Source organism: Podarcis cretensis (assembly GCF_951804945.1).
Source record: "Podarcis cretensis genome assembly, chromosome: 1".
In the NCBI taxonomy this organism is placed as follows: domain Eukaryota; kingdom Metazoa; phylum Chordata; class Lepidosauria; order Squamata; family Lacertidae; genus Podarcis; species Podarcis cretensis.
This window is the reverse complement of record NC_137170.1, coordinates 104,998,692-105,024,692: the sequence shown is the minus strand read 5'-3', so window position 1 is coordinate 105,024,692 and position 26,001 is coordinate 104,998,692. Positions and strand designations below refer to the sequence as shown.

The 26,001-nt window shown below is 39.6% G+C and overlaps 1 protein-coding gene across 4 annotated transcripts in view; it reads right to left on the bottom strand.

The window, feature by feature from the left end:
• MBD5 (methyl-CpG binding domain protein 5) overlaps nucleotides 1-26,001 on the bottom strand; it is a 105,687-nt gene that overhangs the window by 4,454 nt on the left and 75,232 nt on the right. For 3 of the 4 annotated variants that reach the window (XM_079992971.1, XM_079992970.1, XM_079992969.1), the window contains 5 exons: nucleotides 13,820-14,851; nucleotides 11,853-12,061; nucleotides 7,719-8,927; nucleotides 3,344-3,417; nucleotides 36-111 (listed from right to left, as the gene is read on the bottom strand). In XM_079992971.1, the coding sequence (XP_079849097.1) occupies nucleotides 36-111; nucleotides 3,344-3,417; nucleotides 7,719-8,927; nucleotides 11,853-12,061; nucleotides 13,820-14,851 (2,600 nt within the window). The remainder of the gene's footprint in view (nucleotides 1-35; nucleotides 112-3,343; nucleotides 3,418-7,718; nucleotides 8,928-11,852; nucleotides 12,062-13,819; nucleotides 14,852-26,001) is intronic. The other variant, XM_079992972.1, reaches the window with a different exon arrangement.

Here is a 26,001-nt window from a genome sequence, read left to right as displayed (position 1 = left end):
TTAAATAAGTTATATATTCTGCAGTTGGTACTCACATTCCCAGACATTTTGTCAAGTTCACTCATGGCCTCATGTATAGCAGCTTCTAAATGATTATTTAGCTTCCCACTTCTAGGATTAAAAACAAAGGAAAAAAATTACAGGAATGCCCATGACTTTTTGTAGTAGAATATGCAATTTAAAAATATGTAATTTAAAGACATAAACTGCAAACTGAAATACATTCTACTCAGATTTTCAGCCATGGGAGACCATCCATTGCATACAATATAGCAGTTTAGATTAAATGCAGCCTATGCCTCAAAAAGCATAAAAACAAAAAAAGCAAAGTGTAACTTTAAAAAATTGCATACACTAAACACATAGGCATAAAATCAATCTTTTTTTCTACATGAATTGCAAATTAACTTTATGGGGCAATCAGTATTTTAGTTTGCCTCTTTTAAAGGTGTTTCTTTTAAAATGACAAACTGCACAACAAAGAACACGTTGCTCAAAAGCAGAGCATGGAATTATCACATTTTTACTAAAATGCTAAAGTGGATGTTTGAAGAAAGCACTGGTTGTTGTGATGGGGGGAGAGAGAGAGAGAGAGAGAGAGAGACAAAGCAGCAGGTATCAAGAGGATAATGTATCTTTCTTTTTAACTTAGCTATGTGCAATCAGTATGTGCGCCCCAAAAAATTGCCTCTCACAAAGGCATGATTCAACTATTTAGGCTGCTTTAAAGAATCACCAAGCTGCTGCAGAATTTAACAATGGCTTGCTTTACCTGAGTCCCAAACTGAACAACACTGCATTTATTCCATAGCTGGAGAGTTCAATATGAAGAAAGCTTCTACAGTGTGTCTTCTATCTTCAGTCTAATTACAGAATATTCCATGATATCTATGGCTTTTATGGATCTTAGGGTTCCATATATGCTTATGTACTTTAGGGCCATTTGCACAATATTAATTTCTTATGTGCATATAGCACCCATAGTGGAAACTCCATTTACACTGTCAGGTGTGACAAACACATACAAGTTCATTTTGCAACAGAGATTAAACAGACACATTATGGCATATGCAGAGTCTATTCAATTTTCTACATATATGTTGTATCCAGGAAGCAAATCAATCTTGTCTGTCTTGGCCCTTGGTTACGAAAAGAAACAGATAACTGGGTGGCTTTTGCAGGGCAGCATACAGTAATTAAGCTAACTAATTATTCTGGATGTTTTTCAGAATTTTTCAAATTGCTTAACATGCAACTTTTTAGTGCCTTGTTTTAGTTTCATAGCTGTCGTGCTATATGTGTAATTTTCTTCAGAATTCACCCATCAACTACACCATGACCACACGGTGGCCAGAAGAAAACTGGCCCGCAAACATTTAATCTTGCTTGCATCATTTATATTGCACTTTTATCCAGGTGGTCTGTACACAAAAAGGACTGAAATATTAAGGACTCTTCAGAGAAACCGGAGGAAGTGATAATATGATTAGATATTACAGGTGCAGAATACACCTCTTTCTAGAATGGTCAAATTGAAGACTTACATGTTTGCATGAAATGACTGCATGTCTTTGTGGCAGAGAACGTTTCAGATTCACTCAACACAAATGGATTATTATGAAAATAAAATAGGAAGGAATATGGGATGTTCCCCCGCCCCCACTTTGTTTTAGGTTAGATGTGTTGGGCTGTCTGTGGACATGTAACCATGGTCTGCCTTTGCCCAGGAAATACATTGGTCCTTTTGTGCCATAATGCCTTTATGGGTGCACTGTCCTGAGAGAATCTTAAATAGAATCTCCTGAGCAGTTACAGGTGCCCCTACCAATCTTCATTGTCTGCACCCCCAACTGATGATTGTAGAGGAACCTGCAATGAGATTAAAACTAAAAGCGAGGCATTGTTCATCTCTCCCTACAAGGAAAACATCACGTCATGAGATAAAGTGCAGACAAGAAGTCAGTGTGGCTGGCCTAAAAGCATGGCCCAGTCAGAAAGCTCCTTCTGATATAACTCAACAGCCAGAATGCACAGTAAGCTTCCTTCTCCCTCCTGTGTGGGAGAGAACTATTTTCCTGTGGTGCAGCCCTACCTGGCAATGGTTGCCTGTGAATTTGGGGAAGCAATTGCCTTGAATTTAATAGATATAAGAAAAGATTAGATGAAACAAAATTCAAATAGTAAATTTTATTTATAAAAGGCTTCCTAAGGTACCCCGGAGTTAACAAATATAAATCATTTTGCTATAACGTTACAGTAACAGGCAAACAGTAATACTGACAGAAGTTAGAACTGGTAGCAGTATCGTTTTTGTATTCATGCAGATATAGTACTTTCCTTTGTGTCCTATACAATGTACGCAGAATTGATGTGAAAAGAGCCAAAACTAAAATTAGCTTAACTTCAAATATTATCCTTATATAAACAACATATTTGTGTGGCCTACATTTTATTTTGGTGTACCTCTTGTCTAATTACTGCATGTGTTCAAATAAATGTTTCAGCTCTCTTCCCCCGCCCCCTGCCTGGCTGCTTGTGTGGTGCTACATTTGAAAGGGGGTGTTTGTGCTTAGCTAAACTAAAAAGGGTGTTAATTGCTTCTCCTCTGACTGATGTGCCCTCTCTGCAGGCTGCTCACTTAATTGCTCACCTGCTCATTGCTTTTTAATCTGTTAAGGTGTATCGTTTTTTCCCCCTCTCTACAAGATGCATAGTGGCTTTAAAGCTGTGGTCTACTTTTCAGTGTGGTAATTACTAACGGGATACACTAATCAGCTTGTTAGCTCATCAGGGAGCATGTTAATTTCATGATCTCTGGCAAGCTCTATGGATGGGCTTGGCTAATTGCCATCTTTGGGATTAGGAAGGAGCTTCCCCAGCTCAGATTGGCTAGTGACGGGGGGGGGGGGGGGGAGAGAGGGAGAGAGGAGAAGAGAAGGAAGATGGGCAAAGAGGCAGTGGCTTGTGTTGTCTCATCTCCTTCCAAGCCCAACTGACTCCTAGTTGGTGTGTGTGCATGCGTATGGAAGCTGTAAGCACACCAAAAACTACAATTCTTCTTTCAAATTAACTTCAGTCTTTGTAAAGAGTGTCATTTATCTCTAGGATAATGTGAACCCATCCTATTAGTGCTAGAATTTCTGCTTGTGCAATAAGACTTGTCCTCTTCCGTCTCCCCACGTGTGACCTACACCCTCTCCAAATCTGCTCTGGAGGTTGGGGAAAAACTTCTAGGACAGGATTATTGGGTGCACCAGGTGGGAGAACATTTCATTGGGCACTGATGGAATGTAAGACTTAGTGCTATGCTGGAATCCACTCTTCATATATATAGAATACTTACTTTCTATTCCTCTTTCTGACATGGTTGTAGGCTTCCAGACCTTCTGTTAGTGTCTTCAACTTATCAGGCTCCACCTGAGTAAAGACATGAACACTAAGTCAGTCATTTTCAGGGTTTTCAGAGTTTTCTTACAACTTTGTATCACGGTTCTTAGCTATATTTACCACTTGCTGGTCATTTGTATGAGAGCAAGTGAAGACAACTATTCTTCGCTCAGGCATCCAGTTATTAAATAATGATTTGCAGATAGATACACAGTCTTACAGTCTATGATCCCATGGGTTTCTGTCTCCATAACATTCATCTGCTTTTTAAACTCAGTTATTCAAGGCAACAACAGAGACACCTTCAGATACATTATAGAAACAAAAATAATAAACTTCAACACTGACTAAAGCCCACCTGGCATAGACAGCAAGGAAGGCCTCAGTCAGTAGAGCATGAGACTCTTAATCTCAGGGTTGTGGGTTTGAGCCCCATGCTGGACAAAAAGACTCCTGCATTGCATGGGACTGGACTAGATGACCTTTGTGATACCTTCTAACTCTACAATTCTATACAATACAATTCTATAATTCTTCTGGGCTTCTTGAAGGTGAACAATACAGTCACAGTAAAAGTGTCCTATAGAATGCAAACCAATTGGCACACATGCAAAAAAGTGCATGAACATTACTCACAGGTATGAGTCACATATAAAACCCCTTACATATCTATATTTACATATGAAAAATCTGTTCTGTATGTGGATGATTTTGCAATTGTAAAGTGCCAAATCTACACATGAACATTTAAAAAATCATTTTAGTAACAACATTTCTTTCATCTAGGTCCCACACTGCATAGGAGCCAAGGACTAGCTCAAACACAAGAGAACATCTTGGCTTACAACTCTCGTGATATATGTTTTATCAGGGTAGTGGTGGCAGCAGGAATAGCAGCAACTGCCTAATATTGGCCTGGTTTTTGGCAAAAAGTTCCAAAGTCACTCAGGAAAATTAAAAAAGGGCATTTTTCAGAGCAGGATGGAAGGAAAAGATTAACCATGGCACTTATTGCAACATCATCAGGGAGTTTAGGGTTAACGCAACTGAAGTCCCAACTTACTTGCCTCAGATTTAATGTTACTTTAACTTTAGTGGAAACAATCAAGGTTTGCACTGTATCAGCTAAAGTCCTGGATAAGATTTACCTGTCTACACAATTTAAATGGCAAGTGAATGAGGTGGTTTGTAAAACAATTATGCTTAATCTTTGATTGATTATTAAAGCAACACATTTTGTTTTGGTACCAATCTTCCACTATACAATTTAGTCCACTGTAATTAACAACAAAAACTACAAATTGGGCAACACTAAAGAGAGTTCAGCTGTTGTGAAATAAGGAATAAAAATTATAGATTTCAGCACCAGATGGCTCAAGTCAATTTCATTTCTAATTGAACTTTGTAAATTCTTTGTTTTGTGCAGCCGTATGTACAAATGACATTACAATAATTATGTGTAGATAACTTTGTTTTTCAGATGGTATTCAAGAACTTCACAGTTCATTTCACCAACCCAATCAATGAAATTAACATTTAAAATCTGAAATAAATTCTACTAGTTTATCTTCATTGTTGCATCTTTGGTGTTTTTTCTTTTAAACAAAACACACACACAAACTTAAAGAGACAATTATCTTTTTGTATAAATAATAGCAAATTTATACATTGTATGAATGCATAAAGTCAACTGAACCATTACAACAACAAAACTCCTGCTATGAGCTTCAAATGAGCAACAGGACTGAAACCTAAAGCCTTTATCCTGAACGTTTGCACAATATAAGAACTTGGAGTGGCCAATTAACTTTACATCAGTATGTATCACAGCATTTGTGATATGGCAGTGGTAGAGCATTTGGTGTTCCATATCCTTTTTAACTGATCTGAGGACTCCAAAAGGGTAAATATAGGCATTTGCTGATCAACACCATAGTGCTGTCACTCTAGCAGTGTCCCCACTGTATGGAATCTATAACTGTGGATCCCATACTGATGCTAGTATTGCCTATCTGAAGTTAATCAGAACAAATATAATATCAGCTATATTGAAGCTCAGCATAGAACGATCATGCTGAAGAGATTATCTGAAGATATGAATCTGGGATACTAATTCATTTTGCATTAGTAAATCTTATATTATGAAAATTTTTAATCCCTGAAAAAAGGTTCTCCAGAGCATAGTACTTATATCTTATCTCATACAGAGTTAAATAGTCCTTTGATGAGAAGTACAGGGAAAGCAGCTTCTTGACTCAAGATCTAAAAGATTCCAAAGATGCTTACAGCTGGCACAGAACCCCATTTTCTAGGTCTGGAAATTAACTTATGACAGCCAATTTATAATTCACAAGTGATGTCATCATTTAACACAGGTCATCATGATGAACTGTTCATGCAGCGAACTGTTCTAGAGTTCCTGGCCAATATTAAATTTATTTCATTTATTTATATGAATTTGTATACTGCTTAATTGTAAATAAAAACTCAAGCAGTTTACGAAGATTATAAAATATACGTTACAATTGTCAATGGAAGTCAAAGTTATCAATGGTGGTTTTTTGTTTTTTTTTAAGAAATCACCTTAACACTATCTCTAATAACATTTAGTTTTATTTTCCTTTATTAAAAATATTTTTACTGCATATTTCTATTGGAAAGACCTCTGGGGATGTGAACTGATATGATTCTCCTCCAAAAAATTATTTGAAAAAACAATAAATGCGCAGAATGTCCTAAAATTATAATGAACTTCCTGGAATTACCTCTTGGTATAAAGGTTTTAAAATCAAAAATCCATTAAACTTCCATTAATTTAACAAGTCATAAATTAAGAGTAACACAATGTGGCTGCTGTTAAAGTAGTAACAATATCTACTAATAAATGTTTCTACACAAGCTAGCGGGCTGATATTTTTGTTTTGTTTGAGAAGCTGCATCTCCCATCTGTTGTAATATGAAGACAAGCACTTAACTTTGAAACACAGGCCTTAGGTTTTAACACTGGTATTGAAGAACTTGGTACAACCAATAGTAGAGTTTTGATTTGATCAACACACCTCATTCTGTTAGGACAGTTTCATTAGCTTTGGCTTGGAACCAAAGGACCACGTGTACAAGGAGACCCTCTGCCTCTATCCAGCCCCATAAAAAGTGCTCCAGATGGTCAGGGGACTTTTTGAAATACCGTATTGGCTTGAATATAAGCCTCACCTTTTCCCCAAATTCCGACCGTGAAAAGTTAAATTGCAGCTTATATTCGCAACTTTACAGAATGCAGCCAGGAGTGTGGGGCAAACAGTGCCTGGAGTGCAGCAAAGCAATGCCCACCCTGCAGAGTCCCCCGTCCTCTCCCCCAAGGCTGGGAAGGGAGAGCAAGGAAGGGGAAAGGCTGCCGGCAATGCAGCGTGGCTCCCCCCCCCCCCCAGTATGCAGCCAGGAGCAGCGAGGAATGGAGCGGCTTATATTCAGGTATTTTTTCTTTTCTCTCTCCCCCCTCCAATTTTAAAGATGCGGCTTACATTAGGGCCAATACAGTAGAACGGGGGGACGGGAGGACGGGGACCAGCAACAATAATAAAGTTGATGATAACTACCTTTAAATTAAAAGGTAAAGGTACCCCTGACCGTTAAGTCCAGTCACGGATGACTCTGGGGTTGCAGCGCTCATCTTGCTTTATTGGCCGAGGGAGCCGGTGTACAGCTTCCGGGTCATGTAGCCAGCATGACTAAGCCACTTCTGGCGAACCAAAGCAGCGCACGAAAATGCCGTTTACCTTCCTGCTGGAGCGGTACCTATTTATCTACTTACATTTTGACACGCTTTCAAACTGCTAGGTGGGCAGGAGCAGGGACCAAACAACAGGAGCTCATCCCGTCACGGGGATTCGAACCGCCGACCTTCTGATCGGCAAGCCCTAGGCTCTGTGGTTTAGACCACAGCGACACCCGTGTCCCTACCTTTAAATTACCATGCATTATAATAAATGCAAATGTTGTACAATTTTTTACGAATTCGGGGAATTAAATAAATCTATCATAAATTCATATTTAAAAGGCATCAACAGTGTAAGTTGTCAAAATGCATTTTGTGTATTTTTAAAAAAGTAAATTGGTCCTTTCCCTAAGCTATCTGTAAGGTTCACAAGTAGGAGAGAAAAGCAACCCTGCTCCTTTGCGATTGTAGTCATGAAATAGGAATGAAAACTCCATCAGCACATTAAAGGGTATAAGCAATAATATCTTTCCAAAAAGCAACAGAGAGATTAAAATATTGTGTAAGAGACACATTTGTTACTGACAAGATAAAATAAATGCATGTATAAATATACCTTCCCATCCTCAGTGCTTTGTTGACATGAGTTGTGAATATCATCTTCTCTTACTAGTTTACCAGGCCATGAAGTCAGTCCTTTTATTTGGCCCCAGACCAAGTCCCCAACGTTAAACGTCCTTGGCCTGTAATGTAGCAACTCATTTGAAGAAGGGGATTCAGGATTCCTTAGGTCATCTTCACTACTAATGCTTTTAGCATCTGAAGGACTAGGCACACACCCATTAATGCTTTTGGCATTAAAGTCCCCATTATAATGGATGTAGTCTTTAACTAGAGAACTTTCAAAGCTATTGGAGGAACTTGGAGACTGCTCCTCCACTGCCAGGTCTTGTTTAGAAGCATTCAGCAACTCTCCAAAACCTCTGCTTTGTTGAGGCCTGTTTCCATTCATGTGTGCACATCGTTCCACAGTGTTCTCTAGTCTTTCTTTAAAACTCATCATAGTTCTTTTGTAATTGCTATACCTGAAGTTCTCCTCCAACATCTTATCACTTTGACAATTTCGCTGGGGTAACAGTATTGGATGCTGCTTGCCTTGAACTAATGGCAGTGTGGAGACATTATTAGGTCTTTCATGGCAAGGACTGCTGTGGATATGGGATGAATGGTCTAAAAATTCCTCACACTTCCATCTGTTCATTTCCCCTCCAGGGCTTTGTTCCCCTTCCCATTGTTTTTTGGGTGTGTTGCAACCTGTTGTTTTATAGTATTCCAAGCCCTCCCCCTCACTGGAATTTTTAAGGTGTTCTGAATTCTTCAATATTCGTGCCCCCCTTGTGTTCCTTGCCCTACCTTCATGATCAGAAATGCCAACGTTTCTTCCGTGGATTACTGCACTGACCGCACTAGAAAGATTTAATGGGTCACCAATTGAGGCTGTGAAGGCACTCATGGCACTCAGGGCTGGAATGGGGCTCATTTGTGTCGTACTGTTCACTGCAGTGGTGATAACTACTTGCATCCCCTTGCTTGCAGCATCTACCACTGCTTTGTAGATAGCATCGACTGAACCATCTCCCGGGCTAGCTAGGCTGAGGCTGTCCTTTGCCTGGTGCCCTACAGACGGCTCTGTCCTTTGCTGCAAGTTGCACACCGTATCTTGAAATGGAGGAAGTGGGGTGTTGGAACTCTCGGGAACTGGTGGCATCCCCATTTGACTGATCATTCTTTTGTTCAGAAAAGCTGCCTCCTCTTGCATTCTCACCTTTAAAAATCAGAAGGAGGGGAAATAAGATCAGGTTTCGTTTGGTTTCTAATAGCAATTTCAGGTCAGAATCGTTTCATTCAAGACAAAAACTAAAAGCATGCATGAAGAACTACTATTCATATTGATTCAAATTCATTTTTCATGGTGTTAGAAGTGAATGATAACACACGGGGACAAAAATAAAATATAGTCTATGCCTTTCCCTAATCAAGACACTGCCCAATCTCCAAATCTGGCAGCTAACCACAAACAGGAGCAGGTGCACCACAATATGTTACTGGGGAGCAAATAATGCTAAACTGCTCGCCTTAAAAAGTTCTGTATTTTTATACCCTTGTTAGCAGAAAGCAACTACATGCCCTGGTAAGGCTTCCAATCCTACAAGCTCAACCTCAGTTTTTTTTCTATTCTTGATTCCTTCCTTTGGCTTGAATTACCCCAAAACACATTGCATATGAGGAAGTCACCCTTACAGTCCCTGGGAAATGCTACTAATAGGCCCTTACAGCACGTACACTCCTTGGAATTCTGCATGAACCTACCTATACTTTCAGATCTTCTTCAGAGGCCCTCTGCTGTCTGCGGTCCCTACTGGTTACCTAGGATAGGGCCTTTTTGGCAGCAGTGCCATAAGGAACTCTCTTCTTGGGAAACACCTTTCTCTTGGCACTTTTTCTAGAGAGCCTTTAGAAGATGCTGAGCTTGAGGCAATGCTCTGCTTGTGTTCTGCTGGGCATGTCTGCCTTTATACTTTACAAGTAAGTTTTTGTTTTATGTTTCTGTTTCGCTCATGTAACTTCTGTTTTATTCCATGTTTTAATATGCTTTTGGATTTGTGAGTTTCCTAGGAGTTTTATTTATTTTTTTACTTTAAAAAGTGGGAGGACAATGGTGATACTACTTCTCCTTTTATTGCTCCCCCTGGGGAGGGGGGGAGTTGGCTTCTGCCATTTAAATTCAGTTTAAGTCTATAGGATCTAAAGTGCAAAATCTGCCCTCAAGATTGCAGCCTCAGTGAATACCTTGATAATGTTTTCCCAGTCCCCATGCATGGAGTTTCTTGCGTTTTCCACCGTTTTGATCAATTTTCTCTTTATGTAACCATCACTGCAAACGTTTCCTTTGAAGATCCCTTTATCACACACTTGCCAAGTTCACAATCTACTATCCAGTTGAACTCAAGTACGTATATTCTATATGCATTATTGTAGGTCTCACTCTCATGCTACCAAACATTTGTTTGTTTATGTATTCATTTACATTATCTACCAGCTGTCTTTCAGAATAAGCCATCCCAAGGCAGCGTAAAATAAAAAATATTAAAATAAAGCAATAGAATATGAATAGCTAAATGGCAGCAAAATTCAAACTGATAAAAGCAGCAACAGACCAATCCAAAGATTAGAAAATCAAAGAGTCTTTAGGGTTTGTTTATAATTCTGAAGTGAGGGAGCCAAACAAAGTTAGCAGGAGAGGAAGTTCCAGACTAGCAAGAGGCTTTATCAGATTTCATCGACTCATTACAGTCAGGTAAAAGGATGTGCCATGAAAATCAGTAAAGGGCAAAGTCTCGGGAGAGGGGGCATTTCCTGGGACTAGATAGAGAGGTCTGTAGAACCTGGTGTTGGGAGCCCTTTAAAATAAACTGTAAGAAGTTACAACCAGCACTTTGAATTGAGATTGGAAGCTAAGGGATAACCAATGCAGCTGATGCAGGACTGCTATTACATGCACAAAGCATGAGACCCCACAAGTGCCCTTCTGCACCTACTGAAGATTTCAAACTTTGTTCAACAGCAGTCTTATTTACAAAGCATTGCAGTAGGCTGGAAATAACCAGTCCATGCATGACTGTGGCCAGGATTACTTTCACCAGATAGGGTTGTAACTGTCGATCCAGCCGAAGTTGGTTGATGCTGACACTACCCAAACCCAAGGAAGACCCAGGCAAACCTGGCTCTTGCAGCCCCAACCAGGACCAGTTGCAATCATTTATCTAGTACAATAGTCTTCTTAATTAATCTCACCCCTATCTTGTGTGGATTAAATTTCTCCTTTTTTGCCCTCACTAACTCTAAAGAATCTACAACATCTGCAGGCTGTACTATGATATTTTCACAATCTGCATCTAAGCTTTCCCCCCAGTATTATCTATCAAAGCCTGCATAGAAAAGCAGTCTAGCAATATTTGTCATGGCTACATTAAACAGTTACCAACATTAAATATATGCATGATTCATGTCTAACAAAGCAAAAAACCAGAAAGTCACATAGCACAATGTGAGGAAGATAAAAAGCACCCTGAAGGCAATGATTTTTGCAAACACAGGGAAATATTTAGTTGTCTAGAATAACAAAATGATGTATTTTTCTATTATTCTCAAAGAATAAAAGCTTTTCTTCTGCTACCCTCTGCATTAATTTTCATCCAGCTTTTGAGTTTGGAAGTACTATAATGATGTTACTGCACAAGGTAGCTCTCTTTTATGATCTAGTAGCCACTGATATTTTCTGTCATTTTCTTAGCTTAACTTATGCACACAGATAGCAATGACAGGGAAGATATTTAAAAAAATGCATTTACAGGGATTTGTTTCAGAATACTTAAGTCAATGAAAGACTTCTAAAACTTAAACATTGATAAATAAATATAACACCAGGTCCAAGAATTGCAGAGAAATACTTTTCCATTGCCATTCTGAAGAGCAGTACCACAGTTTTTCCTTGTAACTTATGAGAAGTGAAAAGTTCACAATGTAACAGTCTAAGAATAATCGACGGATGTTAAAGTACTGAGATAATAAAATGGGATGATTTAACTTCATACAGACATTGCTTTAAAATCCGCAATAAACTATTGAAGCAGTATAGGAATTTGTATTATTTTTCATGGAAAACTTGAAAGAACAAACCAACTTCTACCTGGAAATTCTGGAACAGACAAGCCATAGGGTTTGAATTGTTAGGTGGCCCAGGAATGGGGGGCTGTCCTTGAAAGCCTTGGAGATTCTGATAGCCTTGAAGAAGCTGCTGTTGCTGATTTGATGGAAACATTTGATTGTTGTTGAACAGTGACTGTAGATGCGTCAGTTGATGATTATTAAGGGTAGTATTTATTGATGACATGTCACCTGCAATTCCAAACGTATAGATATTTAAGTCAACAATTTTCTGAAGGTGTAACACATGGGTCATATTTTACCACTTAGTGACAAGATGTGGAATAAAACTCCCTCCCAACCCACCCTTCAGTGAATCAATATTTCAGGGAACTAATATGCAAGGTATGGATTTCTTTCACAGCCAGCAGTCTTGCTTACAATGAAGTCTAACTCTGGATTCGCCTTGCATATACTAAATGCAACTTCCATGGCGTTTCTTAAATAGCAACATATTCTACAGCTTATTAAACAATCATTTAAGTACTCTCTTGTTAACAATATTTTAAAAAAAATCCTATTTGAATGTTTAACATTCCTACTATTAATACTGTAATAAAACCTTGTAAACCAATAACGGCACAAATTATAGAGACTGTTTACATTTAAGTGACTTATTTTTCACAAGGCCTTTGCAAATGAATGAAACTTTTACACTTCTTTTTTTAAAGCCGTAACCAGCTAAGGAAAACTAGAAGCTACAATCTCATAATACTTAGTTGATGCAAGCGAGGTTAATTTTTTATGAATGGGATCCAAAAGGCCCCCATACACATGTACCTTTGCATGAGGCTTGCTCGATTTCCTTCTCTGACCACACTACTTTATGTTGCGTCAAAAACTACAATACAACAGAAATAGAGGACTACGTGGACGTGAGAAAACCTGGCAGGTGTGTGGAAGCTCTGCGCACAATCCTTTGCACACCAGCCTACTTTACAGGCACCTATGTAATGCTAAAGCATACACTTAGAAGACACAAGCAATTTGGCACAAAATGCACAAGAATTATGAATAAGCAACAAATCTGGCACAGAATTCAAATTTTATCACAAGTTCTTAGCAAGTTAGGTCTGTGTTTATCAGAAAAATGCTTGTGCATAATACTTCTATCTATGTTTTATTAGCAGCAATTCACGGAACACACACACACACACACACACACACAACCAGGTAGGCATATTCATAAAGGAAGCACAAGAATTTTGCAGACTCTCAGGCCCAATTCACACATTTATATCACTGTTGTACAGTCATGTTCCAATGAAGGACTTCCCAATAAATGTGAAAATCCTCATGTGAAAATCTAGGATATTACTCTCTTAGATTTAAACATGTGAACTGGAATTAAACTTTCTATTGATGTTTGTCAAGTTGTTTAGAAACCATTGGTTTCTTACCAAAAAATGAGAATCCAAGAAGCAAGGGAACTTAAGTGTAGAGTGCTAGAAGGGCAGCCTATTGCCTTGAACCTGTGGAAGACTGTACTCTGAGTGCTTTATATATACTGTGTCATCATAATCTAGGGATTGGACACATTGATTATTATTTAATTCAGATGGACATGGAAGCTTATCTATTGCACAGCTACTCATACTAACCCTGTGATGCCTTGAATATATATCTATATCTTTATCTATTAAAAAAATGCTGCATCCCAAAGATGCATCTACGAGATTTGAAAAAAGTAAAAGCCATTCCAATTGGTTGGTTGAATTTTGATGGCATCATACTTTCTAAATAATAGGGTTTTAAAAATGCTGTTTAAAAATGTCTGTCAATTATATTTGCAGTCTTTCACTAGAATGGTTAAGCAAGTTAACATAGCATAAACGTTTTTGGGAAAAAGTGCAATGAAATGGAGTTTTGAAAAAAAGGTTGAAAAAAGAAGTTCCCACCCACCACCATTTTTTTTTCCTTTTTTAAAATCTGTGAAAATATTTAACTTACCAAGTAGACCTGTCCCCAGTAGAGGGTTAAGTAGCTGTGGCACCACAGAGTTACTGTTGAGTTTAGCTGAACCAGATGTACTCCCAGCATTATTAGATATGCTCAGCAATGTTTCTGCCATTGACACCACTGCTGTCCCACCAAGTGTTGAGACAGACAGTGCTGCCACTGCTGATGATGTAGTGGCTGTGGTAGTGGTAGCCTGGGAGGAGGTTGCTATGGAAACCTCTGGATGATTAGCAGGGTTGCCCGATGTAGAGTTCAGAACACCACCCAGCAGCTGGGGATTCAAGGGCATTAATCCTGAGGCCCCAGTGACAGCTGGAAGGAGCAGGGGGTTTGAAGTAGTGTCTGTGCCTGAAAAGCTTGGGAAAGGGTTTCCCAGGGAACTGGTTAACAGGGTATCAGCTCTGTTGGTATCTGACTGACTGCTAAGCAAGTGATCTGGTGGTGGGGCTGTCATCTGTGTTACTGAGGGTACAGGATTGTGTTGCTGTTGCTGTAACAGATCTGAGATGGACAGATTGAAAGGTGCTAAGGGGAACATGGCAGCTGTTTGGGCTTGGTTCTGTAGAAGAGCTGCTAGCAGCTGGAAATGAACAGGTTGCAGCACCTGCCCATCCACATCACCGGAGAGCAAAGCTAAAGCAGCATTTACATTTGGGTTGAGAATACCTAAAGGATTGAGGGTGACCTCAGACTTGCCTTCTCCTGCTGAAGGCTGTAGTATATTTAATAGATTCTGGTTTAGGAGGTGCTGCTGATTCACTGGCAAAGAGATAGGTAGTGAACTAAAGAGGTTTGGATTCAAAGAGTGCGGAAGGTTGTTGTTTGAAGTGCTGTTCTGTGGAAAATGCAGAGCATGTTCATGACCAACAAAAGGAAAGTCATTCCCAAGGGGGAGGTGGCTATGTAGTGGGTTTCCAGCTGCAGTTGTGACGATGACACCATCTTGAAGAACGGATGTGGTCTTGGTGATGGCAGGTTGACTGGTGCCAGCTACAGCTGTGGATGATGGTGGCCCTGTCCTTCCTGCAAATGAGAAAGAAAGAAAAAAGTATCACACATTGAAAGATAAATGGCATAATGAATAACTGGTCATAAATATCAGGTGGAGTCTGCAGCACTCAGACAAGGAAGAGTTATTAATATATCTCCTGCCTTATTTACAGTGACTCACAAAACAGACAATTAAAAAACCAGCAAAAGTACTAAATCATGTTACAAGTATTCAAAGCAGTATTAAAAAAGGTAAAGGTACCCCTGCCCGTACGGGCCAGTCTTGACAGACTCTGGGGTTGTGCGCCCATCTCACTCAAGAGGCCGGGGGCCAGCGCTGTCCGGAGACACTTCCGGGTCACGTGGCCAGCGTGACAAAGCTGCATCTGGCGAGCCAGCGCAGCACACGGAAACGCCGTTTACCTTCCCACCAGTAAGTGGTCCCTATTTATCTACTTGCACCCGGGGGTGCTTTCGAACTGCTAGGTTGGCAGGCGCTGGGACCGAGCAGCGGGAGCGCACCCCGCCGCGGGGATTCGAACCGCCGACCTTTCGATCGGCAAGCCCTAGGCGCTGAGGCCACAGCGCCACCCGCGTCCCTGAAAATAACAAATGTGTGGAAACAGAAACCTGGCTTTTCTTCAGATTTTATTTGTTACATTGAATGAATGCTGCACAATGCAATTTAATACTTATGTTATTGTCAAACGCTTTCAGAACACTTTAGGTAGTATGTCAACTGAATACATAAATAAAAACAAGTGCATCCATATTTTTCTAAAAGTCACCAGGGTGATGCACTGTAGAACATATTCTGCAACTTCAAGTCTACTACTGAAATAGCCTTGGGCCATCTCCTAGCATAAACAAGACTACCACAGGGCTACTCTCTGTCCTTCAAAAGAGAAACCACTGCATAGGGCATCCTGGACCATTTTAAAGGAAGCTCATATTCAAGCCACCTGGGTTTTTAAAATACAGAATAGAATTTGTAATTAATTATTTCAAGCACTATAATGGGAAATATATGAGAAAGATTATATAAGAAATATTTTGCATTAATACATTACAGTACTTAAAAACTCAGCCTCAACAAGACCATTTATTTATTTGTGGTTTTGTGGGGTTTTTTATTGTTGTTTTTGTTCTTGGGCAAATACCAAGTACAGTGTCAGAGTATGAGGTAGGCTTAAATTCTAATAATAAGATTGTAGAAAGTTAAGGAAGACAGATTAACAATCAGAACAAATTCCATTCTCAAGACTGCCACCATGTGGCTTTACATATCAAAAACATAATGGGAAATATACAGATAAAATATGCATGTATGCAAAAGCACGGCTCTTGAGAATGTGAGAAGAAAAAGACTAGGCAGAATAGAAGCTAAATCTAAAGCTCACTGACAGAGCATTCTGAAAGTCCCACTATTTACATATTGCTGTAAGTTCTGCACAGTACAGAAAATATTATAAACCTTTGTCACATTTATATCCTATCCTTCCTCCAATAAGATCAAGGCAGGGTAAATGGGCTTTTACCCGTTTTATTTCCACAGAAACTGAGGGTGGCGAGACTGAGAAGTAATCACTTGGTCAAGACTGTCAAGCAAGCCTCATAGCTACCACATTTAAACTCGGCTGTAAAGCTCTTCACACTTTATGCAAAAATTGCAAAAACGCCTTAGGTCTGATTTACAGAATGTTGTTTGCAGACACATATGCATTATATAGGCACTGCTTTTGTTTCTGTGTGAAACATACTTCCATATTTTCTTTTTCAATATTTTTGTATTTTGATTAATAAAACCAGGTTTCTGAAAATAGAAGTTCTTCTAGTTCTCTCAATCCAATAAAACAATGCAAATGGCATGTAAAATATTATGAGACTATTCATGTTATTATTGGACTCCTGCAAAGCACATTTGTGGGCCTACCTTAGAAGAGAATCTGGAATGGGTTGGGCAGCTTGATCTCAGAAAGCAAGCAAACATGCACATACATCCATAGGATCTATAATACTTGTATGCATAAAAAGGTAAAGGTAAAGGTACCCCTGCCCGTACGGGCCAGTCGTGCCCGACTCTAGGGTTGTGCGCCCATCTCACTTAAGAGGCCGGGGGCCAGCGCTGTCCGGAGACACTTCCGGGTCACGTGGCCAGCGTGACAAAGCTGCATCTGGCGAGCCAGCGCAGCACACGGAAACGCCGTTTACCTTCCCACCAGTAAGCGGTCCCTATTTATCTACTTGCACCCGGGGGTGCTTTCGAACTGCTAGGTTGGCAGGTGCTGGGACCGAGCAACGGGAGCACACCCCGCCGCGGGGATTCGAACCACCGACCTTTCGATCGGCAAGTCCTAGGCACTAAGGCTTTTACCCACAGCGCCACCCGCGTCCCTATATGGTGGTAAGGCAGAAAATGTTTTGCCATCATGGAAGTTTAGTCTAGGCTCCATGGTGATTTAAGCCCTGCAGTTAAGGCACCGCCATTCATTAAAGCAGCCAGAGGAGGCTTGGCCAAGTCAGTCAACGAACAGTCAAGGCCTCCATAGAGGAAGGTGTAGTCTCATCCAGTCTTAAGGTGGCTCTGGCTGAAGAAACCCTCTCTGGATTTCACTGCACGTTTTAGACCAAGCAGTCTGAAATGTTCAATCTCTGGGCAAAGTAGTTTTGTGTGCATGGTGGTGACTAATTTTCCTGGGTCCTTGGATGAAATGGATTATTCATACCCATTTAAATCTGCCCCAGGCTCCGTTCTGACACAGACATGGTGTTAGGCACCCTGGTAGGTAGGAGAAATACATATTGTTGGATTTCTGAATGTGTTTCAATCACATCAGTCATGGTATCCTTTTTGGTCATCCCTAAACCTGATAATGGAATTATGGTTCTTAACCTATCCTAACCCAGCTAACCCATTATGCTTGCACAACAGGATTTCACCCTGCGCCCAGTCCAAATCTTTCCATAGGATTGGGGAAGCCCCTAGAAAAGATGTGCGGGAGAAGCTGCGCTATTGTGGAAGCAGATATCCTTCCACTGAAGGAACATTAAGGCATAGGTGTTACTTTGCAGCAGTTGTTCTATTTTCACAGCCAAAAAACTCTTCAGTGATTAGCACTGTATTTTGGCAACTAGGAACTCTTCTTCCCAGTGAAACCAGGGAACTAAAGTTCCTTGAGAGGGCCTGGGGATTTCTGATACAATATTTAAGAAATCCTCAAAAAACTCAAGTCCACAAGAGACTTTCGGATAGACAGGCCTAAAGGTATAAAAGTATGAGTTTAATGCACATTTGTAGTGCAGTATTGATAGGAACCAAGTCTCCTGAGCAGAATATCTGACAACTGCTCTGACAAGATATACCAGAATTGTAAAAACAATTGCCTTTTGATGAAAGGGAACATGAAACGTTTTTTCTAGGGAACAAAATAGTGTATTCTGTTTCACTTAAGAAGTTTCTACTTGACTGCAATCACAAGAGTCATTCACTGAACATGATACCAATGTGTAACCAAAAGTTAACTAAAACTACTACAGTTTAATTATATCATTACCCTTGTAAGAAAAGCCAGTATCCTGCACGTGGACATGCTAGATAACAGAACAAGGTCTCAGAGCCAATTGGAGTATGTTCCTGCATATTCAAGAGGTGATAGAGTCCCACAATATGCTGTGAAACCTTTCTAAAAAAAATTGATGGAGTACAGGGGTTGAGCAATGCAGGCACAACCCTCAGCTTGGGAGATATGCTGGGAAAAGAAAAGGGGAAAAGGAAGTTGCCTGGTACTTGCTACCCCTCATTCCCGGGCCTAAAACAAAGGAAGAATTAGGGTTGCAAGACCTTGAAGCTGAATCCCCACCCCATCCAAATCCATTATATGGTGAGGTATAATACTCCTTAACAGCTTCAGTTTAGTTAACCCGTCCCAGGCTGTGTTAAGGGCCAAGAGCTGGCCCATCACTAGAATGCAAACGTAAAATGTGCTGGGTGGTTTCTTGTGATACTTGCATGAGTCAACTCTGCCAAGAGTTCTTGGAGCACTTCACTAGAGTGGGAGTTTGGTGGGATGGGATCAGAACAATACTCTGAGTTCTGTGTTGTTGTTGTTTTTAAGTTTCAGTAGAGCAAAATTATTTCTCTGTCTTCTCTGGGGCAGCAAACAGCTTTATGAGGAAGCCTTTCTGTATTGAGGAAGTTATCAAGTCGATCACTTGGCCCAAAGGGAGTGACTTCTAAATATCCAGACTACTGTCCCTCTTCCCTTAGTGAGACTCCAATGCCAGGGGATTCCCCTCCCCCACAAAAAAATGCAGGAACTCATGGGGGGAGGAGATATATTCCTCCAGGAAGAGCTATATCTTTAAGATATGTTTGGCTGTGCAGGTTATTGCAAATTAGAGCCGTGCACCAGATTCAGTTCTGAACTGATCCGCACCCTGATCCAGATTGGGTCGAGGAAGTCTCCAATCACTACAGTTGGTTGTGTCTTCCTGGATTGATTTGTACTGATCTGTAGTGCTTTTACTCTGCCAAACCTTTATTAGGAATTACAAATACAGGCCATCATAAAACATCCATATGTAAAATTTTAAAATATATACAAAAACAGCCATGTAAAATATGTAATAACGAGGATTTTCATTGGAGTTTCTTCCTGCTAAATAGTGCCATTCATTATTTGTAGTGCAAAACAGTCCCTCAGAAATCCAGGCAGACCATCTCTAAACTGTTGCAATGATTACATCACCATATAACAAAAACGCCAGGCTAGGGAGAGGAGAGCTGCAATCTTACCCCACCCAGCACTCCCCAATCAAAATTCTTGGGAGGAGGCAGAGTGAAGTCTTAGAATGACTTCTAAGATCTGTCTTCTGAGTTTTGTTTCCTTCACAGCACCCTATTCAGACTTACACTTTTTCCTATCCTTTCCCAATTAATCCTAGTCCCATCCTTTTTTAAAAAAGAAAGTTTGTTGCCTCGTGTTTTAATATTCCTGCCCCTCCCCCCAAAACTGGTTCTAGCTCTTACATAAGTTATATTTATAGAATGCTAGGTTTTCTGTGTCTGTCTTTATCAATACATTGTATTGTGTATGTGTGTGTTGTGAGTACATTGTACACAGTCCAGTACGCTGCACACTACCTGTGTACAAGCAAGAGACAAACAATGCAATATTATATACATCAGTAAAATCTATTTTTAAAAAAACGTTCTTGAAAAAGCGAACTTAAAACGTGCCTAGCATTGAAACCCTTTTGATCTGTTTGCCAGTAATTTGGCAGGGTTAAGCCCCCTTGTAGTGGCTAGCATGTCTGCATATTTTATTGCTTTATGTGAAACTAGCAAACAAACAATAAAGTTATGGCCATTTTGGTTCCCAGTTCAAGTATATGGTATTTCTGAAGATTTGTTTCCTCCCCCTTGACTTCAGTCCAGAGCTTATTGGGTCCAAATCTGGTCTGCTCTGGATTTACAGGAAGAAATTTTTTTATTATTAAAGATTGTGAAATATTTGAAAAACTCATGTGTGCAAATAAGCTCATTAGCAGGTTTAATGTAAAACAAGCAGCTAAATATATTATTAAGAAAAACTAAAGAATAACTTAAAGATGGAGTAATGTGGAAAATGCAGTATGAAAATTAAAAAGGAACCACAAAAAGGGGGGCGGAAGTCAAATATATGTGTATTAGAAATGTATGTGATTTGTGTTTTTATAATTTGTATGTCTGTAAATTTTTGAAAGACTGAAAAAAATGTATATATATAAAATACAAAGCAGCTGCACAATTTGGATAGAGCGGTCCATGCACAGCTCTATTGTGAATAATTGTTTGAAAATAAAGGATGGGTGAAATATTTGGCAAAAGGTTGTTTTTGACAGGCAATGTGAAAAGGATGTACTATATGGAATAAATTCATAATAAAAACCTCATTCAAGAAACTCAAGCTCCTTTCATATACAAATATTCTATATTCATATGACAGACATTAACTATATGCTTGATTTCTCAAGTTTTCCTACTTTTAAAAAAGTTGAGAAGCTACGAGTCATTAATAAATGCTACCTAAAGTTCTGAGGTGTTTAATTTTATTTCAACATATTAAAGAGCAAGATAAAAATAAGTAGCCTAGTTGTACTGAAATAAATATTTATGAGTTATTGCCAATTAAATACCCATCATATTTCTATATGCCACAATAAATTAAAAAGTGAATGCTGATGCAGGAATATAGGACTGGGTTCTTTGCAAAACTTAATGTCATTACAATATAAAAGCTAAAATTACATTTTAAAAGCATTTCTACAAAGTTGAAAATGTTTACCTTCTGGTCTCTAAATATTGGCCAAGAGCAATTTCTAACAACACGTCAGAATCCTGCAATCATGTCTGTTTTGATTTATTTCACTGTGCTGGGTTGAGCTTCTTTTGGGGGGGAGGGGGCAAAGTTGTTGAGCTTCCCCCCCTTTTTTTCAGCAAAATCGCCAAAAAAACAAAAATTTCTTATATGGGCTGCCATACATCCAGGTTTTCACAGACATTCTGGCTGCTTTTCAAAAATACTGCCTGGACGTCATTTTCGATGGATGAATCCCAGCAATGTCTGGGAAATTCCAGGCGTATAGCAGCCCTAGAAAAGCTATCTTCTCTTGGTATGCTGTCTCAACACGGATGAGGTGCTAGGACATCTGCTTTACATGCAGAATGTCCCAGGTTCAGTTCCAAGCATGAGCACATAGGGCTGGGAATGTCCCTGGTCTGAAACTCTGGAGAACTGCTGCCATTCTGTGTAGACAATTCTATGCTAGATGGACCCAGAAAGATACAGTTCTGTGGAAGGCAGACTCTGTGTTCCTAACCACATCATATCTCTCTCTCTCTCACACACACACACTATAAAAGACCTTTCTTTTCGAGTCAGCATAGCTTAGATTACTATAAATTCCATGTAGTTAACATTTAAAAACATGTTTTATGTCACTGTTCAGTTTTCAAGTGTCACCTTCACACAAGGTACTGTGTGACACTACAGTCTCTCCTCCGCTACTGGTCAGCACCCTGTCTTTACCTTTCAGCAAAGGTTATCCCGCTCAAAATGCATCAAGATGCTGCTGCTTTTTTGCTTTTAAATTCTTGGTAAAGTACCAACTTACAATTTAACATTATGAGGGCTTTTTATTACTAACAGTTGTTGTTTTTAATTTTTTTTTGCTTTTCTCAACTCCCATATGACAAATTGCCACCTTATTTATGTGTCACCTGTCAAGAGTCAGATATGATGGTTCCCTGGCATCACCAGAATTCACCAATACTTTTTGCTAACTCTCCCTATCTCCAGCAAGAAATCCACAAAACATTTGCCTACAGGGCTTAGTCAAGAAGTGGTGCAGTAACCGTCTTCTCGCACCCGATTCTCCTCCTTTTTGTTTTAGGTTTAGTTTCCTCTTGCCATTAACCTTTTAAGGCTTAAATGCTTGCATTTCCTAGTCAAAAAAAGGAAGAAGTTTGACACCGCTTTATTGCGCTCCCCCAAACTGAAGTGTTCTTCCTAATATGACAGCTAGGTAGCTTTCTTTAATTCTTTTTAAAGATTATGGATGTACCTCTGTACCTCTTCAAGGGCAACTATGGGCTGTTTCTCATTCTTTCTGCAATGGGCTCTCAGTGTGCATGGTGGGAAGAGTGCAAATATTTTAACTCTTCTCGTATGCTTACAATGTAAGTGGTGCTACAGCTATGCCCATCCATACATTTGCAAAATTTTCTCTTCAAGGAGGCTGGTGTCTTCATTACATACCTTTAGGCGCCAGGCAAAAATGTTCCTTGTCAACTGGGCCTTTGGCTGATTAAAATCCTATACCCTTTGAGAGAGGTGAGTTTATAGGTTTGTGGGTTTTTTGTTCTTGTTTTTATTATGTATTTTGTGTTTTTATCTTGCATTTTTATATTGTAAAGCGCCTCAAGATCTACAGAGGAAGGGCAGTATGCAAACTGAATTAATAGTACAGTGGTACCTCGCAAGACGAAAAGAATCCGTTCCGCGATTATCTTCGTCTAGCGGATTTTTCGTCTTGCAAAGCAAGCCCATTGACGGCTTAGCGGATTAGCGGCTTTTAGCGGCTTATCGGATAAGCGGCTTATCGGCTTAGAAAAAGGGGGAAAAAAGGGAAAAAAACCTGCAGGAACTCGCAAGACATTTTCGTCTTGCGAAGCAAGCCCATAGGAAATTCGTTTTGCGAAGCACCTCCAAAACGGAAAACTCTTTCGTCTAGCGAGTTTTCCGTCTTGCGGGGCACCACTGTAATTAACAAATTGTGCTCATATATTCCTTATCAGATGTTACACTGGTGAGGATGCAGAATCATTCAGGCATCACCCACGAGCAAGGAAGAACCTGTTTGGCAAATGTAAGGCAATCAGGTGATAGTTTAACTTTTCTATCTAATGATATGAAGCAGATTATGTCAGTAGCGTCACAATTATAGACAGTTCTTCCTGTCTGCATTTCACTGTAAGAGTGTTTCACTCTGGTTTCTTCCAGTGCCAGACAGATATGACTGCTGCATCTTGTGCACTTATGTCATCTTTCACTTCTGTTGGTATTATAGGTTTTTGTAGAATACCAGTTGTGTATCTCTGCTGATGGCTCTTTTGATCCAGTGGAAACTTCAGTTAGCAAAATGGGGTGTGGCAATTTCGCTGCACCACTTTCCTCCGCAGTCCCCCCCCCCATAAATCTGCTCACGTGGAATGGGGGCCTTGTGTGGTAGGTAACTTGGGGGACTGGAGGAGCAAGGGGCAATTCACAAAATTCACCTGTTCCTTTCAGCTTAATGAAGCCTGCTGGATCAAAGAGCCTTCTATCAGTGGAGAGCATCACTGGATTTTTATATTTTTAATAACTGTAGTTAGGCAATTTATACAAACCACTGCATACCCAACAATAAGGGGCCTCTAGAAGTAATAACCAAGTGCCCAGAATCTGGCACAGAAGAGAACACATCTGTCCACTTTAGGTGATGATGATTTGAAGGTCTTTGACACAGAGCTGATTCATAAATTCCTTTGATGTGTGCAGCCAGCTGTACCTCTGGTAGAATGCTGTCTTCAGTTCTCCTTTATAGATCAGTTGTATTTATAATATAAACAATAGGGTTTTATAAGTCAGAAGCCCCGCCTCCCCATGAAATTAGCTTCATCTCATGATCAAAAACAAAAGGTATCGCAGAAGTGAATGAACATCATTTAGTACTACACTTTATTTTAGGTGATTCTAGTTCTTAGATGTGCGTATATAAGGTTTCTTCAGACTACAGTTTCTGGATCCTTCAGCAAAACCCTTCCAGACTCTGAAATTTATATGGCTGATATTAAAGCTTTAGTAGTTTTTCATAATCATGGAATTTTGTGAGTCAATAGTAACAAGCCTATGGGTAACATGCCTCTAGAAACTAGTGGCTGTGGAGATTACATAATTTAGGGTCCAATGCAACCCGCTCCTGATCTACAAACTAGCCAGCACAATGTTATCAAACTGCACTTCAATGCTTCAGTATTAAACACAACTACTATTTATATAACTTGGTTTTAGCTTTCCAGATTTGTCTCCCTAAGCGAGCATATGACAGGCCAAAAGCAAACAAAATGTGTGTAGAATATATTAGAAAAAGAACTTCCATTTCCTGGCCTGAGCTATTTTATTTTTCAACTACTGATCTGAAAGGGAAAAAATATAGATAAGTATCCTTCCAAAGATTAGTTTAGACACACTTGTCAGAAGCATCTTGCTAAAAAATCCTATTATGAAATCAAAAATAGTATGCAAAGAGGCTAACAAAAAGTGTGCTTATTTGTAGATAAGACACTGTGATGCAACCTGCTGGCTTCGTCAAAAAGAGAAAATACAGAATTTCTCATTATGGGTTGTTATAAATGTGATTTCTAGAGCTTTGTTTGGGCATTAGTAAAGTTTCCAGAATTTTTAAAGCCATAGACAAAAATAAAATAAAATGATTTACACTCCCCAAATAAATTATTCAAATAGGCTTATCAAACCTAAACTTTAATAGCAATTTAAATTCATCAAATTCATTGATCTGAACCAGTTCTACCAGTGCAGAAGTTCTAATAGGTCTAGATACAGGTGCCTAGATAATAGGTCTAGATACAGGTGCCTATTCCAATCCACAATAAAAGACTCAACTTAGCACACAAAACTGTTTGGTGTATTTAAGAAGCTTGCATTGAATAAAATCCAGCATTTAAAATAAGGCTGCTACATGCTAAACGTAGCTGATATTTTTTGATGGTTGGCAAATAGGAAACAAGAAGTGTGGACCTGTAACCAAACACTGTGGTGTAACCCTAATGGCTATGTTCTACCTCCACTTTTAGAGGTAGTGTGACTCTGAATATCAGCAGCTGAGAATCATAGCTTGTATGCTTCTCATAGCCATCTGGTTGGCCACTCTGAAAAGAGGATGCTGGGCTGGGCTAGATGATCCAGCACGTTCTTCTTAATCCCAACACTCATTACTTACTCTAGTCTAGAACACACACTGCAGTGCGGTTTCGGGGTCTGAAGAAGGGTGGTAAGTGAGGAATGAAAAAAAGTACACTTTTTCATAATTTCCCTCCAAATTATCTCCATAATCCTTTTTTTAAGGGACACAGATCTCTTCCCCTCTCTGATCCTTCTCCCCTTCCTCAGGCTACTAAAACTGCTATGGATTGGATCAGGCAAATTCTATTCAAGTGATGTAGGAGGCCTCTGAGCATGTTCAGTCTATCAGGCATCGTCTCATCTCTCCTCTCCTTCTAACCAATATTTTTCTGCATACCTAGTTCCAAACCTGGACTCATGGTTCAGCTCTTCCAAATCATGAGCTGCAAACCACAGGACAAACCTTACATTATGGCTTATGGTTTGCCTCCTCTGTGGGAGCCCACCTATTTTGCTTTGGCTTAGAGGGCCGTTGTCTTAACATCCTTGACCCTTCTGAACCATCTATCTATCACTATAAAATACATAACTAAACGAGAAAAACCAGCCATATCTAGCAATGTCCAAAGACTTTTAAAAGAAAACAGTATCTATAACCAAGCTATAAGATGCTGTTCTTGCTTTCATTGTTTTTAATATTTAACGCTGTACTGTTTTTAACACTTGACTGGGAGCCGC